The following is a 17,119-nucleotide window of genomic DNA, read 5'->3' as shown; positions in this document are numbered from 1 at the left end:
CAGATATTCTTGTCTCCTGGAAGACCCAGGTTTGGTTCCCAGCACCCACATCAGGCAGCTGATAGCTCCCTGTAACTGTAGCTCCAAGGGCCTTGCCCGCCATATATTGACTGATTGTTTAATTTTTATTTTATGTGCATGAGTGTTTTGCCTGTGTGTTTATCCTTGTACCGCCTGTGTGCCTGGTGTTCATGGAGGCCAGAAGAGAGCATCTGGTCCCGGACTGGACTTACAAACCATTGTGAGCTGCTTAGGGTGCTGGGAACCAAACCCAGGTCTTCTGTAAGAGGCGCCAGTGCTCTTCACCACTGAGCCAGCTCTCCAGCCCTGACAACAGACTTCCTAAATAAAACAGGAAGTGATGAGAGCCACTCTCTGCTAAGTGCTGAATTGTGGTGTTGTTCCCCAGTCCAGTCACAGTCCCCTTGACTGAAAGAGAATTCCCACTCCTGCTGACCTAAGCAGAACAAAAGAATTCACTGGAAAAGTGTTGTACAGTGCATGGAGCTGATGAGAAGGATGGAAAAACAGACTTCAGAACCAGAAGGAATTAAAGGTGGCTCAGAACTTGTGCTTGCAACCAGATAGGAATGACCTGGTTAGGAAGCCAGCTTTGCTGCATGACTGAGGGACCTTGAGGCTGAGCTTGCCCTGTGGGAGAGCATCTTATGGATGGTCTGTCTCAGGAGCTCTTTGTTTCTAGCTTTCAGAGAGGTCAAACTTACTTCTTGTAGTAGGTGTTATTTTCATGGTTTTGTATCATGTGCATACGTATAACTGTCATTACCACTGACTTCTGACACTAAATAGAAGGGGTTTCCTCTCATAATCAGTTCTCTGAGCACTGTCTACTGTCCACTTCGCTTCAATTTGGCATGAAGTTCTAGAGTTAGTGTCAAACTCCTAAGTTTAAAGGTTGAATTTCACTTGACTGACCTCAATTTGGATGCCAGTAGCAGGGCTGGGTCTTAGGCTACTTCTGCTTATAGGCTCCAGATAAAGCTTCTCAGGACCTCCCTAGGTTTGCTAATTCACTAGAAGGACTCAGGTCCCAGGAAAGCTGTTTCCATGATATATAATGGATGACATAGCCCAGGAATAGCCAGTAGATGACACATATGTGGTGGGGTATGGAGGGTTCGGAGCCACACCTTGTCCGGTGTGCTGACTTCCCTGCACCCTGTGTGTCTGCTGCCTGACCAACGGATGTCTTATTGTGTGGTCATGACTGATGAAATTATGGGATACTGGTGATTGATTCTGTTTCTGTTCCCCCTCCCACCTCAGAGTTTTGGAGAGTGTGGTGGCTGTTCATGCGTCCCCTTGAACTCATGGAGGCTCCACCATAATTTGCTCTATTAGCATGGGGTATTTAGGAAGGGGCACTTCAGCAGTGACTAAAGACACTCCTCTCTGTCACTCAGGAAATTCCAAGGACAAAGACTGTTTTGCTGCATATCTGTTATGTGCATTCCGTCTAGACAAGTTTGGTGTTTAATTGCCTGGATGTCACTGTGTATTTTCAGAGTTGTTGGTTGGTAAGCTGATAGCATATTAGGGAAGTGGCCTTGATGGAACCAGACTGCCTGAGTCCCAGTTTCCACACTCACTAACTGTGTGATGTTGGAGCAGCTAGCTCCTACCTCAGAAATACTGGGAACATGAAGTCAATACTAGAAGTCATTACAGGGCACAGTTTGTGATAAACACTTGAGTGGAAGGTACATGTTAATTAATGTAATCATTATCAGTGTCCTTGTCAAACCTCAGGTTAGGGCCCCAAGGTGATCACAAGTTTCCTGCGTTCTTGATTAACTGGTAACAACTGATCAAAGGCAGTATTGATTTAGAAACATGAAATGCTATAAATTTTCTAGCAGAATGTAAAACTATGAGCTCATGTGAACTCCTTTGAGGTACCTGGGCTAATACAGAATTACACTGAGAAGAAAAATTGAAAACAGTGTTTAAGGAGTAAAACTTAAAGGTACATGAAGTAGTTTGACAAGTTGTTTTCTTTGTAGGCAGGTGGGAACAGCGGTGGTATTTTTGTTTTTGTTTTTCTCTTGACCACAGAGCCTGTAAAATACTTCACTGGCTTACTTAGCCTTGCTTAATTAGCCATTATCAGGTGACTGTATAGATATTTCATTTTCAAATATGGGATTTTTTTTTTTTTAAAGAGTGTTTTTTGCAGGACAAGGCTGCAGCTTGGTGTTTTGCTCAGCCAACAGCACAGTGGCTGGAATGGGATGTGCTCGTGGCAGGTCCTGGCTGGACACACGTAATCCAAACAGTCAGATTTTCTACTCTGGAAACTTGTTTTGAAGAGAGCAGCTCTCACTGGGTTCTCACTCTCCAGGACCTGCCCGCCCTGTGCTGGATGGGGTGAGCTGCCGTGCAGGAGGGAAGGACGGACAGTGATGGAGACTTCTTTCTCAGACTTGCAGCTTAGTTTAAGAGGGCAGTAAAGCTGAGCCTTAGCTTTTGTTTTTCGTTTTTTGTTTTTCTTTTTAAAGGTCCTGCTCTCCTCAAATTCTGTCTAGTAGTATGGAGGGCTGGCCAGGTCTCAGGATGCCTGCCCTGCCAAAGCCTCCATTTAAGGGAAACTGTCTTGCTCCCAGCACTGACTAGTGAGTGTTCCCTTTTTGTAGGTAGCCATAAGCCCTGGCTGTGACTGAGTAGACTCTGGAAAACCAAACAGTAACTGTGGCTTGCCCTAGAGGATGAACTCAGCCCAGCACTCAGGAGGCTCACGGGAGGAATGGCATAGGTCCAGGCTAGCCTGGGGTACATCATGAGTTCTTGTCTCAAACAAAATGAACAGTAGTCACTACAAAGCAAAAGAAATGAACTCAGCTAAGAAATAGTCCCCCACCCCTGGAGCATTTAAGACTGAACTGTGGAAAGATGAAGTGAGTAACTAAGACTTTGTTGAGTTGCACTTTGAAGTAAACAGAGGTTCCAGGTGTTAGGGAGGGAGACCGTGGGAAATTAGAGACTGCTCTTAGTACTGCGGCAGAGGTAATCAAGTATTAGGAACAAGTTGTGTAATGTGGAAAGCAATGGAAGATTGACTGGCTACTTGATGGATTAATAAAATAATTGAAGTAATTTTTGAGCTGTTGCTGTGTGCAGTCCGTATGCTGGCCCAGGAGGGTTGCTCTGGAAGGCATTTAAGCCATTGGTTTTCACCCTGCTGCAGCGTTGCCTACTGAGGAATGTTTGGCAATGTCTAGACTTAGGTTGGCTATCACAGCTGGGGGTTGGGGTGTCCCTGGTATGCCACTAAAATGTCTGCAGCTCCCTGAAAAAAGAAAAAAAAAAGGCTCACCTGGATAAACCATCACGAGTATGAGTTAGAGTAATTGTCGTGTTGCAGTTGACATTTCACTCTGTTTTGCAGAGGCAAGGACTTCTGCTGGAGTGAAATGGAGGCCTCGGTGATATTGCCCATCCTGAAGAAAAAGCTGGCCTTTCTTTCAGGTACGTGTGCTGCTCCAGAACTCTTCCATGTGTAAGTTTCCTTTGATTGGTTCAACAGATGCTGTAAAGTTCCTTTTATGAAGGTTTGGTTTTAGGGCATTTCTTTAATGAGTTGTTGTGATCCGTTGCTGCTGGTTCACCATGATCTGGTTTTATTCTGTTCTGTGATTTGACTAAACTGATGAAATCACGGCTTTTCACTTCTGAAGTAAAAGTCGAGTACTCGGAGATCGTCGTTGACAGACAGCATTTCAGCGGTTGTTCCTGGAGTGACCAGTTCTGATCCCTTCTCTCTCGGCCTCTGACCTCTGTTGTTCTCAGGAACGCTCTCACTTCCCCAGAAGAGTTAGAGAATGCCCCTTCTGTGTTCTCCTGCCTTGAATTTGCTTACAGTGATTAATGGAAGTGTCATCCACTAAGATGACTTCGGGAGAAGACGGGGGACCACCTGTTCCCGTGAGAGTAGAGGAGAGGTTCCTTCTGGCCCAGAGACTTTGGGATCTGAAGAGAGACTGTAGGCTCCACGGCCCTGCCGGTTTGGGGTTACTAGGACTACACTGTTTTCCCTTTTCTCTCCTGTTTCCCTGAGCGCTTGTCATTGTCTTGATAATTCTAATTTCTTTTTTAACCTCAAATATCTGGTGTGTCTTTGTAAGTTGACATAGTTTCCTGATGAAGATTGTAAAGTTGGCAAAACAAGATGCTAAATTCTATTGGTGTTGCTACTCCTAATTTAATATGTATTTTCTTTTTTAAATTTGTGTTATCAATTAATTGGCATTTCACTTGTCTCCATGGTGTTCTAATATGGATGATATTATTATCATTTATATTTGTAGCCTTGTGAATCTCATGATTGTTCAATAATGTGAGTTCTTACAACTGGAAGTATGGAGCAGGCTGTAAGGGTTGGTAAATTGGCAGGCACCTGTGTAACCCCAGCACTCCGGAGGCTGAGGCAGGAGGATCAAGAGCTTGAGGCCAGCCTGTGCTATCGGAGATTCTGTCTCAAGCAACAACACAAAAGCAGTCAAACAAGCATACCGACTGCCTTGAAATGCTTGGGATGCCAGCTGTCCTCCAGGAAGATGCTTCCGTGCCCTTCTTCTCCGTATTGAGATGCCTGTCTTCCTACACTTGTCACTGTGGATGCTCTCTTTCTTCACACCAGTAACACGTCTGTGTCTTACAACGTTTGTCTGCGTGCATCATTTGACCCTGTTCACCATAGCCGTCCTGAAGGTTACTCTGTGTTACTCCCGGCTTCTGACTCTTCCACTTTCACACCAGTGGTTCTTTTCTACCCCCCAGTAAAAGCTGAGGGTGTGGGGTTCAGGGTGGTGTAGTCTTGAGGATTAAACTTGACCCCTAAAGGAAGATCTCAAAGTGGTTTAGATGTCATCTACAGCCTAAGTGTGAACTCTTGTGCATTTAGTTTAAATGCGTGAGCAAAACTTATCAGTTGTGAAGAGCAAATGAAAGTTCCCTTGCCCACTCTTAAAATTTTATCTCTTGACCATTAGTAGTTAAAGTCAGTTATTCTCAAACTTTTTTTTAGAATAATGAAACTGTTTTCAAACCAGCAGAATTACCCAAGGACTGCTATCATTTGGAAGTCACCTGTGTAATCCATTAAAAAATAAAATAAAATAAAGCCTGTATTCTAATCAACAAAAAATGCTATTGAGCCACTGTGTATGAGGTCGAATCCTCCAAAATTGTTGTTTATTGATGTTAGACAGAGTGGTTCAATATCAACAGTTGCATAAAAATAGCCCTTTATGGCTGCCATGCCATGAATCACATTTCTGTCACTAATGGAAGTCCTCTTCACCTCGGGCTTTTCAGTTTTTAGTGATGAATTGCTAGAGATTTTACAGAATTGTTTTCTTCAGGATTTGCTGCTTTTTAGGCTTCTTAAACTATTGTAAATGTCAGTTGGTTCTGACAGTAGGCTTCAGTGTGAGTCACACAGAATTTTGAAAGATGGTAGGTAGGAATAAAAGTTCTAAAAGTTCCCTTGTTTCACTTACAGGGCTGGGAATTGAACTCAGTCTGTGGCTGTGTGAGGATCTCACTTTGTAATTCACACTGGTGTGGAGCTTGTCTTCCTGCCTTTGCCTCTTGAGTGCTGAGATTGCCGGCACGAACATCAGGCTGGGCTTCTAAAGTTACGTTTTACACTGAGGGCAAACAGGACAAGGACTTAAGCTACTTGCGATTTCAGTTTGCTCCACCCCTGCTTTCTCCTGTCCCCAGGTCCTGCTCCATGTTCTCAGCCGTGTCTTCACTGCTGTCTAAACAGTCTGCAGCGGGCTGTCCTTCTGTACACAGCAGTAACCGAGCATGTTGTTTGCTCTTAATCAAATAATCAAATAAGTATGTTATTTCGCTGTTAATCTATTGCGTAGGAGATGAGTCTTCCATTGCTTTCCATATTACACACAGATCCATGTTTCTTCCGTAAGTGAACTCAGGTCATCTGTCACCATGGATGTTCTTTTAACTTGGTTTTAAAACTTCTGTAAGTTTTCCCTCAAGTCTTTATTTACCACAGCTTTTTTTAAAGTTCATTTTCTCTATTGTCTAATCCGTTTTTATAGCATATTAATGCTATATGAAGACACCGTGTAGCAAATTAGTGACCGTAATTCATACTGTTCTTATGACTTAAAGCTTTTTTTTTCAGATGCAAATTTGTTTGACTTGCAAGCGCTGATTGTACTAGGCACACAGGAAGTGATTGATGAGTTGATTCAATTAGGCAGCAGCCTAAATGGAAGAAAATTAAAATGATTTTGGTTTTGATGAAGATTTCATAGATGCATTTTCTTCTGAATTTTTATGGAGTTTTTGCCTTTACTATTATAAGCATTTATAAACTACAGATAGCCATTAGATATTTTCCAAACTGTGTCTCACACTTGTAATTGTTTTAATAACGTTGGATTAAAATGTTATTCATATGATTTTTTAGTATCTGGTAAATCTTAATGTACCTTTTCTGTAGGAGGAAAGGACAGGCGCAGTGGACTCATCCTGACCATTCCGTTATGCCTGGAACAGACAAATATGGATGAGCTGAGTGTCACTTTGGACTATCTACTCAGCATTCCAAGGTGACTCTAAAGGTGTCTTTTTCTTCCATTTCAATATTGTTTCCTATTGATTCTTGCTGTTGAAGTATCACATGCCTTTTTAGCAGTGAAATTACAGTTAAGGACTAGGAGCAGGAGCTGATGCCAGCACACAGATAAGATACTTTACGTTCGGTGTGCTTCATGGCACACAGATTTCTAAACATGTACCTTCAACCTCTCAAGCACAGTTAGGCTCAGCACCTGTTTACCATGGAGCTTCAGAAAGAAGAGAAACTGGGGGCTGGGCGAGGGCTCAGTGGCTAAGAGCACTGCAAGATCTGAGTTCCAGAGCCTAGCCCACTCTTAAGAAGTTGGCCTAGCCCCTTGCGAGTCCACCTTAATACTGTGAATGGCAGAGACAGGAATTGCTAGGGTTTGGTGACTGCCACCAAGGTCCAGGCTCAGTTAGTGCATAATGGAGCAGGACACCTGATGTCCTCCTCTGGCCGCCATGTGCACACAGTATACACAACTGCATGGATGTTTAACTCTCCCCACACGTGGGGGGTGGAGTGGGGGAGGGAGGGAGAAACTTAATCTACATGAACTCATTTTTGTTTTATTTCCATTAATTTGGTAATAATCTCTAAAATGAGTGAAGGCTGTTAGTCTTCAAATATTTTTATTTTAAAAATACAAAAATATATACATAATTTAAGTTATAGGTCCCCGAGTTTTTAACTTTCATAGTTATTGAATAAAGAAAAGTCTCAAACATTCCTCTTTGCATAAGTCTACCCGTCACCTCAGAATCGAAGCAGGGGCTGGAGAGATGGCTGGGCAGTTAAGAATGTTTGCTGCTCTTCACTGTTTGCAGCTCCCAGCACCCACATTAGGTGTCTCAGAAACACCTGTGACTCTGAGGGATCGACTTCCTCTTCTGGCCTTTGAAGACAGGCGGCCCACCTCTTCTGCTCTGTCATCCACAGCATGCACAGCTCTTATGGTAGGCTCATGTCAAGGCCGGCTCCACACTACACCTGCCTCTGCCCTCTGGTGGTTATCCCATGGTTCTGGGGTCTCCACTGCAGTCGAGGCTGCACCTTCCCCAGTGGCCTCTCTCAGCCTCTCACAGTACTAAGCTCAGTTTCTCTCCAGGACCCTGTTAGTCCTGCAGCTTTCGTCAAAACCAGCTCCACATGGGAGAATCTTCGGCTTCCAGGTGAAGATGCAGCCTTGGCCCTCTCTGGCCCACAGCTTCTATGTACTGACCTTGATGAAATACTCCCGGAGGATTTTAATCACAGCTGGTTCTTTTAGCTGCAGCTAGCCAGTACCTATCATCTCCGTACAGCCAAGGTCTCACTTCAGTCCTGCTGCTCTTTAGTTAACTATAGCTGATCCTTCAGTCCCAGCTGACCAGAGCTGGTAGAGTCTTTGAGGGACCCTCAGACTTCCCTCTAGAACTTTACAAGCCAGCTCTGCATTGTGTTCAGTATTATCTTGCAAGTCCCAGAATAGTTTATTAATCTCTGAGCACTCAGTGGCTTTTCTAGCCCCCAGAATCTTTCCACAGACCTTCCAAAAGACAGTATGGTCAGGTCCATTTCATCAGCACCCCTCACTTGGAACCAACAGAGGAACAGTGCTTGCTGGCCTGCTCCCAGGTTCATGTTGAACTACCTTTCTTATATACTTGGTGCCAATTTCTCTCCTAGTTTGCCTTCTGTTACTGTGGTAAATACCATGACCAAAGCACCTTGGGGAGGAAGGGGTTTTTGACTTGTAGATCATAGTTCATCATCTTGGGAAGCCAAGGCAGACACTTAGGGTAGGAGCTTGAAGCAGAGACCACCAGGGGCACTGCGTGTTGGTCTGCTCCCAGGCTCATGTTGAACTACCGTTCTTATCCAGCCGAGGCTCTCCTGCCTGGGGAGGGCACTGCCCACAGGCCAGTTGGATACAGGCCGTTCTTCAACTGAGGTTCCCTCTCCTCATGGGTGTCAGGTGGACACAGAACTGACTGGGGCACAGACCCACTTCCGGTGTGGTGCCTCATTCAATGAGCTGATGCTGCTGGCCTTTCAGTGTCAGAGAAGCACAAGTCTTCAAGTAAAGGCTTCTGTCTCTCTCCTTCTTTTCTCTCAAGGAAAATGACCAGACCTGGAATCAGTGCATTCACAGAGTGGCCTTGCTGATCTGTCAGTTCCCATTGAGTGATAAACCCCTTGTTTTAATAACTGAGATTATGTAGACTCACAGCTGTATAAATCATGAAAATAGTCCCGGATGGACCGTTGGGGCCAGCTTTTCTGTTTGATGGTTGAGGGGACTGAAAATAAGAGACTTGTTTTTTTCAGGATCACACAGCTTGTCAGTCATAGAGCAGGGCTAGAATCTGCTGTTTCTCACACTGAGTCAAAAGGGGATTTTCTTGATGGTTGTTATTTTTTGTTTGTTTCTTCAAATTAGTACAAATCGCATAGCTGCAATTTCTATGAAGTCTAGTTTGGAGGTTCAAATGAGATGCCAGAAGTATTGTAGGTGAATGGCCTGGTGCAGTGCAGGACCCGTGTGGTAGAGGAGAAGCCAAGGGCTGCAGGGTGGTTTCTGACTTCCACATATGCTGACCCCCACACAACACAAAATAAACAGGTAAATAAAATGTAATAAAAACAAGCAAGGCAGGACTAGAGCCTCCATATTTCTTTTCCACGAATGTGCCTCCAACACTGCCACATGTCTCTGAGGCTGAGTTCCAAAAGATGCGTTCACCCGTGATGAGGCTGCTCTGTGGATCTGTGGAATCACACTCAGCCCCCTGGGAGGCTACCCTGCAAGAGGCTTGGGTAGCCACAGCTGAGTGAAGGCACAGCAAATCAGCTCAGTCTCCTGACTTGTGTTCACCCAGGAGTGTGCACTAGGAAGTCAGGTGGTGGAAGGCAAGACAGGCGAAAAGTTAACCAGCTTAGTCTCTCTTGTCTCTCTCAGGCATACGCATTGCAGATTTAGTGATGTGCTCAAGGGGAGTTCTCCAATTTTTACAAGCATTATTTAGTTCTTTTTAAGTTTTCCAAGGTTATGCTGTTTCACTAATAATGAATAGCTTCATGTCAGTTTCTGCCTTTGTCTTCTTGGGGCTTCCTTTTCTTCAGAACTCTGCGAGCACCTAGGTGGGCTTGTAGGACCTGCTAACTGACTATTCTCAGGAATTCACATTTGTCAAAAAACTAAATAGATGTAAAAGTTGTGAGCACAGTAGTTGTTTGGAGCAAGCTTGTGGTTGCTTTGAACTTTGTTTTAAAACTTTAATTACAGTAGACCTCAGATTTGACCTGTGGACAGGGATTGGGTGGTAGGTATGGAGAGAATACCATACATCTAAGGAAACAATAGGTAGTATTCAGCCATCTAATTCTCCTGAGAGGAGTGCTGTGCCCTCCCCTACCTTATGAGGGAACTCAAGCGTAGAAAGGGTTAGCACAGCCAGCTTGTCCAGAACCCTGTGCAAACCTGAGCTGGAGACAGAGTTGGAGCCCAGCAGGTGGGCCCAGCCTGCCAGTAACCACTGTGCTCCACGGCCACATCTCTCCTCATTGTGTGTAGCCACCGCTGTTGGGATCACAGTCATGACTTCATAATTTCTAGTAAATGCTCATGAAACTTGGACCTGCCACAACTGATCATTGACATGAAAATAACTGAATATCATATTCTAAAGGAAATCCTGGATATCTTGTAAAATTTTAGAGTTTTTCTTTCAACAGTATGTTTGGCTGTACTTTAAGTCATGCTATTTTCTAGTTCAAAAAGAACTTGCTGACTGTGTGACAGAGTGTCAGGGTTTGAAAGCACAGAACCTGTCTTATGGGCTCACAATTTAGGTCTTTCATAAAATGCTCCCAAGGAATTGTTCACGTAATTCCTGATAGAAATTCAAAACTAGCTTGTCCATTTCTCAAATTTTGATAATTTTAAAAGTCCGAGTTCTGATTTTTAAATCAGCTTTTTCTAGTTATGGAAACAGTCTGTTGCAGAAGAAACTTCTGAAGGAAGGGGCTTCAGGACGAAGTGCAAGGCACATAGCCGTTGAGGCTGTGAATCTCTGTTGCTTGGTGACTGTGAGAGCCTGCAGGGGTGCCTCAGTTTTATAGGTGTTGAGTAAGCAGGGAATCAAGTGGACCAGTGGTCAGCACTCCCTAAGGACCAGCACACAAATGCCTCAAACACGTGCTCGGTGTGTCAGGCATCCCTGTGCGGAGAGAGCAAACACAGACTCAGGAGAGGCAGTGGGAGCTTACAGGACAGCGAGGTAACACTTTACCAAGATGATAGAAATGAGTGACAGCCCCAAAGTACTTGATGAAAGAATATTGTCGGGGACAGAGGCCCTGAGTCAGGGGTGGGTTCAGCATTCTTGTGGGTACACCAGCCAGAGAAGTGTGGCTGGTGCACTTTGGAAGAGGAACGAAGTGCTCGGACACGGGTTAGCGGAGAGGCTGGGTCCATGGAGACAGTGGTCGGACACATCTCAGCATAGGACCGGAGCTGTTGAATTTTGATGCCGCCATTTTCAGACAAGTCGCCACACGTTTTCCAAGGCCTTCTAATCTCGCGGCATTGAGCTAGGAGTTAACAGTTTTAGAAGACGAACATTCGGATACTCTGCAAGCATGTCCTCTGATGAAGATGAATTCTACACACAGCGTTATAATAAAAGCACACTCAAACCAGTGCTGATATGTATCAGCAGAACTCTGAGCAAAAGAAGAGCCCTAAGATAAAATCAAGACATAGTTATTAGCATCAGGGCACTGACCCTAGAAATCCTTCAAAAGGTTTTCATGGGTCAGAGGTGAGGGTGTTTGGTATCCACATTTCTTTTACAGAGCTGTTTTAAACCAGCCTTGTGACCCTTGAAAGGTCCTGATGAGTTAGGGTCTTAAATTTTTTTCTTTTTCTTTATTGCGTGGTATCTTACAGCACCCTAGACCTGTGAACATGCCCTTTGTAAAGCATTTGAAATACCACTTGGTTGGCAGTTTTGAAATAGTATCTCTGGGTTGTATATATTTCCATTTTTTAATCTTAGTGAAAAATGTAAGGAAATTAAAATTAAGGGTCTTTTTAAGCACTCTAAAAGATTTAGTGTTTTATCCTTTAAGATCGTTACAGATGGCATTTGCAAGCTTCATTACTTTCACAGTATTAACCTGCAGATAATTTATAATATGCATTGAAATAGAAATGTGTTATTTTTTAAAAAACATATTTAGCAAATGATTGTGTGACCTACATCGCAGGGTTATAGATGCTAATAAGAAAACAGCAAGCGTTGGGAATGGTGTGTGTCTTTGGGTGTCAGGCCCACACTGGAACCCTTTGTCTTGGCTCCATTTCACGCAAACTTCTCAGCATCAGGAGACCCTAAGTTCTTGCCTTTCTCCAGAGGCCACTTAGCATCCAGATCCCCTGTCTTGGCTGGCCTTTCTGGGCTTGTGAAGCCACACTAAGGCATAGTGACCTTCATATATGTCTTGTTGGTAGGACCTCTAAGAATTTCTTCTTTACTTGTACCTACCAATGCCAATGGATGTCTGGTTTCTTCCCCCTCCCCTGCAAGTGTTTAAGTGCTACTGTAAGCCTAGGCACAGGCATGTATTGCATCCCTCTTCCCTTCCACAGAAACATCGAGAGGATCCTTTCTTCCCTCAATGTACATACCAACATTGAATACTTAAAATTTTAAAACAAATCTCATTAACTTGTCATAAAGTGCCGTTTTAGTAAAGTATGCATTTCAGTGGTTTGTAGTATAGTCACAGGGTCGTGTGGTCACACTAACTCCAAATAGTTTTCATCTGTCCAAAAGACTCTCTCTGCATTAGCAGTCCCTCCCTGTTTTCTCTCACCACCTGCTTCAGTCAGCCACTGGTCTGCTCTGTGGATTTGTCCAGGAGAACTGAACCACTTCTGGGTGCTCAAGTCTGGCTTTGGGCATGTTTTCAAGGGTTAGCTGTATCATGGTTCGTGTCAACTGCTGACCAGTAACTTTTGATGTGGCTTACTGTTTCATTTCCTGTTTAGCAGTTGACGGACATTTGATTTCTCCTTTTTTACTGTCAGAACGTATGCTCTTCTATTTATGTTCACGTTCTTGTGTGGGCATGTGCTTCAATTGGCATTATCTTTGGGGTACATCTCGGTTTATTTAACCCAGTTTCTGCCTTTGCCTACCAAGGATCCTGTTTCTCTTCCAAATACTGAGCTCTGTCTCCTCATTCCTGGAGTTCTCACTGCTTCTCAGGAGAACTAGACATGCTGCTTTGCTTGTCTAGTTAGGTATATGCTAGATATATGCTAGAGTTAATATAGGTTTAAATTAACTCGTGTGGATAATGTGGATGCTGGGAGGGAACAGGGAAGGGCCTCTGAAATCCAATAGACTGCCAGATTGAAATCCAGGGAAGGTCAGCTCTTTACCTTTCTGATAATGGGTGTAATTGAAAGGCCTCTGGGCTGGACTGCCTTCCCTTCCAAATCCTTGCTCTGGTCAGCAAGGCTGAAGTTTCTCCCTTGTACTGAGAGAGGGCAGTTGAGGCCCTCACACTAAGTTTACAGGTGCATAATGATAACAGTAAGGGTAGCGTGTAGTTTCGTCTTTGGGGAGGAACTTTTCCATGTAGCAGCCATTACATTGCGTAAATATTTGAATAATTAAATATGGTACAACACATTCTGCAGTACTGAAGATAGCATTTTGCTGGCCAGATGACTAAGAATGAGGAAATCAAAGCAACGATGGGTTAGAGGTGGTGCATTTAATCTTTCAGTCAATTTGTAAAGCAAGTATGACCTCATCGTGTTAGATTTCCTGTGCACAAAGAAGCCATAGCTTATTATTTTCCACCTGTTTTAAGCTGTTTTCTCAAAAATCCTCAGTTCTGGTGAGAAATGTGCATAGGGCATGTGGCAGGTGGTAGTTACCTGGTTCTCTTTGATCCCATTTTACAGATGGAGAAATTGAGAAGCTGTTGGTACTGTTGAAATGGTACTTGGGTTTCATCATTTTTTAAGACTTTAAGTTACCATGTTTTAGAGTATTTTCCTTCCAAATTAGCTTGTGATTAATGCTTCCAGAAATGAGAAAAATAATGTTAGAAAATGGAAAGAATCCTCGGGAGAATTGTATCCATTGATACTGTAGATTAGACCAGTTGAGGTGATTTGTACCCCACCTGCTATTAAAGCTTTTCCCTTCTTCTGCCAGGGTTATGAGGAGAGTCTGGACCTGGTTTAACACCCATGATTGTGTTTTGTTTCAGTGAGAAATGTAAGGCCCGAGGATTTACCGTGATCGTGGATGGCAGGAAGTCTCAGTGGAATGTGGTGAAGACAGTAGTCTTAATGCTGCAGGTGATTCTGTTTCCTTTGTCTGTTGGTCGGGAAATGCTGTTCCTTTTTCAGCAGGGTACCATGATGAAAACTGCAGTTACATATTATTTATCAGGCCATGCCCAGGCTTCTCAGCAGGGACTGAGTTCTGAAAAATATTCCCACACTACCAGTGGATTGCTTAAATTCCACTTTTATATGTTTAAATTTATGTAGTAGTAGAGTTGAGCCCCACCTTGCTGTACAGGTGTTAAAGGCTGAAAATAGTTTGGCATGTTGGAGTAGTCTGAACAAGAAAGCCTGTGGTTATCTTGTGTGCAGACCAAGAGCACAGGACTCATCTGGGTGCCCCTCTTTCGGGGTCACACTCCCTACCCTGGGCTGCTTTTTTGTTGGTTATACAGGAAGCGAGTCAAGTTTTACAGGTCAGTCTTACATGCTAGTAACTTCTTAAAAATAACAATAAACAAACGAAAACCACAACAAAGAAACAACAATAAAAATGAAGGGTTTGTGATGATCATACTAAGAACTTATAGCCCAGAAATTTATTTCATAGCTGTGTCTTTAGGACATTAACAGCTCACATATTCACATTGAATAAACAGTTACTAAGTCTGAAGAGGTGGGGTAAGGCATCTTGTCTTGTATTTCTTTGTGTCCCTCACACTGTTCTGTCACTCTCTGGCATGTAGAGACACAGCCAACTCTTGTTATCTGCTGTAAGGATACTGAAAATATTGTCATGTGACATGTGACAAGGAGTGGATTGCTCTTGTGCACCTGATCTTCTTTAGAAGTGTCCAGAAAAGGCAATATTTGAGCTACATAAAAGAAGTTTTCTGAATAAATGGAAGAAAATGAAAAGCCACCCCTGGCAGGGATTGTCACCTAGTGACACCCCAAATGAAGTAAATTCAGTGAAATGAGTTGGTAAACTAATTTGGGGAAAATATAATTAATTCAGCGGGAGCAGGCAGCATGTGTTCAGTTCAGTGAGCATCAATGGCATATAAAGGGGGTCAGTGAAATGTGAGTGATGACTGGCTGCTCTTTTAGATTCTGTGCAGAGAAATGGGACTGAGCTTCTAAATCCTCCATTAGGAGAATCCTGTGCAACATTCCATCCTTTACTTAGGATGGTTGGGTTGAAAGGATTTGTGGGTGGAAACAAAGAAATAATTTTAGGTTTTAGCTTTAGTGTTGGAGCTTAGTATGGCTCCAGTACTGTGCACATTATTTCGGTTCAGCCTCACGAAGGTCGGAGTTGGCACAGCCCAAGTACTGGGCCTTGGCTGTTCCCACGTGTCTGGAGTGATCCCAGATTATCTACCATTGCTCTATTTTTTAAATTTTTTAAAATCTGTATGGGTGTTATACCTGCATGCATTGTCTGTGTATCACAACTGTGTCTGGTGACCGAGCAGACCAGAAGTAGGTGTTAGATCCCCTGGGACTGGAGTTACAGACAGTTGTGAGCTGCCATTTCGGTGCTGGGAACTGAACCTGGGTCCTTTGGAACAGCAGCCAGTGCTCCTCACTGCTGAACCAGCTCTCCAGCCCTTATTGCTTCCTTCCTAAGGATATGACCTAAATGCTTCCTCATTAGGCTCTGTCTTGAGTTCAAAAAGTGTCCTCAGAGGACCAGTTTCTAAGATTGGTGCCCCATAGCAACCTCTCTGTCAAATGTGTGGTAGCCTCCCCACCCCGGAGACCAGTCTGGCTTCTCTGAAACAGTTGTTAAGTTCCACTTAGGTAAGCCGTCCACTAATGGTGGTCTTGTGTCTTCCTTTGATTGGGACCCTCCCCCGTCACAGGTGAGGACCTGGGACCGGCTCGGAACCGCACTGTGACCTGTGACAATTGTGTGGGACAGTCAGGTCAGCTGACTGAATCCCGCTGTGATTTCAATTCCCGATAGGTAATTTTTAGACATTTAGACTGACTCAAATATAACTTTTTCAGAATTCCCTTTGCCATTTCTCCTAGTTAACTATCTCTACTCAGGAAGTGACTTGCTGCTTTGACCTTAGGGCTGGAGCCAGCTATTTGGGAGCGCCCCCAGCTCCCTGAGAGCAGCTCTGCCTGTCCTTAATGTTCTGAAGAGGAACCCTGTTTCTCTTGCTTCTCATAGCTTTCCTATCCGGTGACTTTGAAATACAGATTTTTCCTCATAGGTTTATAAATGAATAAACCACACCCTAAACTTCCCAGCCTCTCTGATAAGGGTTTTGAAAACAGTTGAGTTTATCTTGCTTACCTTAGCTACATCCTAGTCATTACAGGAGCCCCGGATTTCTGCTCATGCTCCACCACAGAATTGAATAGTTGTATTTCCAAGTTAGACTTCTGTGCAGCTTCCTAATTCATAAGAAGCACTTACTAAGTTACCTACCACTCCAGGTCATTTTAGAAAGTGTGAAATTGTGTTGTGTGAAAAAGTGGTTTTGTCTTCTTCTTGCAGTTGATAATCACAAAGAATCCTGACTTTTTATGTAGTGGCAGGTAAGAAACTAACTTTGTGAGAAATGGATTTCTCATTTCCTGAAGAAATTCTTTATGATGGTGGTATTAGAAAGCATTTATCCCATACTATAGAAAAACCAATTTTCCAGTTTCTTAGCTAAAATGTAAGTCTTGTGGTTTAATCTAAACATACTCCCAGCAGGGATACTGCGTATAACAAATGTAATCAACATGTATGGTATGTTTAGAACTGTTTGAAAACTTTCCTAATAGCTTGTCTTTCTTTATTGCCATTTAGGTTTTGAGTTTGGAGAGTTTCTTCTGCTTTATTATTTGATTTCTTTTCTAAGTATTGTAGCATCCTCACAAGTGTTTAGTAATTTGCACATTTAGTAAGTCATTTGCATGTGTAATTTATACTTATTCTTTTATGTTTTGCAGAATGTTGTTCCAGCTGAGGTATCCCTTGTATGTGTAGTGAAGCCAGATGAATTCTGGGATAAGAAAGTAACACACTTTTGTTTTTGGAAAGAAAAGGATAGACTTGGCTTTGAGGTAAAGATTATAAATATAATATACATAAATATAATCTTTATGAAAACAGTTGTTTTGCATCCTTGAAAGTAGAGTTTGCTGATATTACTGTGCATGATCTGTTAGTTACTTAAAAGTACTTGCTTTGTGCCTGCTGA

The 17,119-nt window shown here is 43.3% G+C and overlaps 1 protein-coding gene across 1 annotated transcript in view; it reads left to right on the top strand.

Moving 5' to 3' along the window:
• The window catches only part of LOC114687575 (SEC14 domain and spectrin repeat-containing protein 1-like), a 109,996-nt gene that overhangs the window by 78,188 nt on the left and 14,689 nt on the right, over positions 1 to 17,119 (top strand). The window contains exons 3-6 of the mRNA XM_037204426.1: positions 3,407 to 3,486; positions 6,497 to 6,605; positions 13,892 to 13,982; positions 16,869 to 16,982. Of these exons, the coding sequence (XP_037060321.1) occupies positions 3,407 to 3,486; positions 6,497 to 6,605; positions 13,892 to 13,982; positions 16,869 to 16,982 (394 nt within the window). The remainder of the gene's footprint in view (positions 1 to 3,406; positions 3,487 to 6,496; positions 6,606 to 13,891; positions 13,983 to 16,868; positions 16,983 to 17,119) is intronic.

The sequence above is a fragment of the Peromyscus leucopus genome, chromosome 4 (genome assembly GCF_004664715.2).
Source record: "Peromyscus leucopus breed LL Stock chromosome 4, UCI_PerLeu_2.1, whole genome shotgun sequence".
Lineage (NCBI taxonomy): Eukaryota > Metazoa > Chordata > Mammalia > Rodentia > Cricetidae > Peromyscus > Peromyscus leucopus.
Note: the sequence above shows the minus strand (reverse complement) of the source record. Positions and strands in the feature narration are given on the sequence as shown.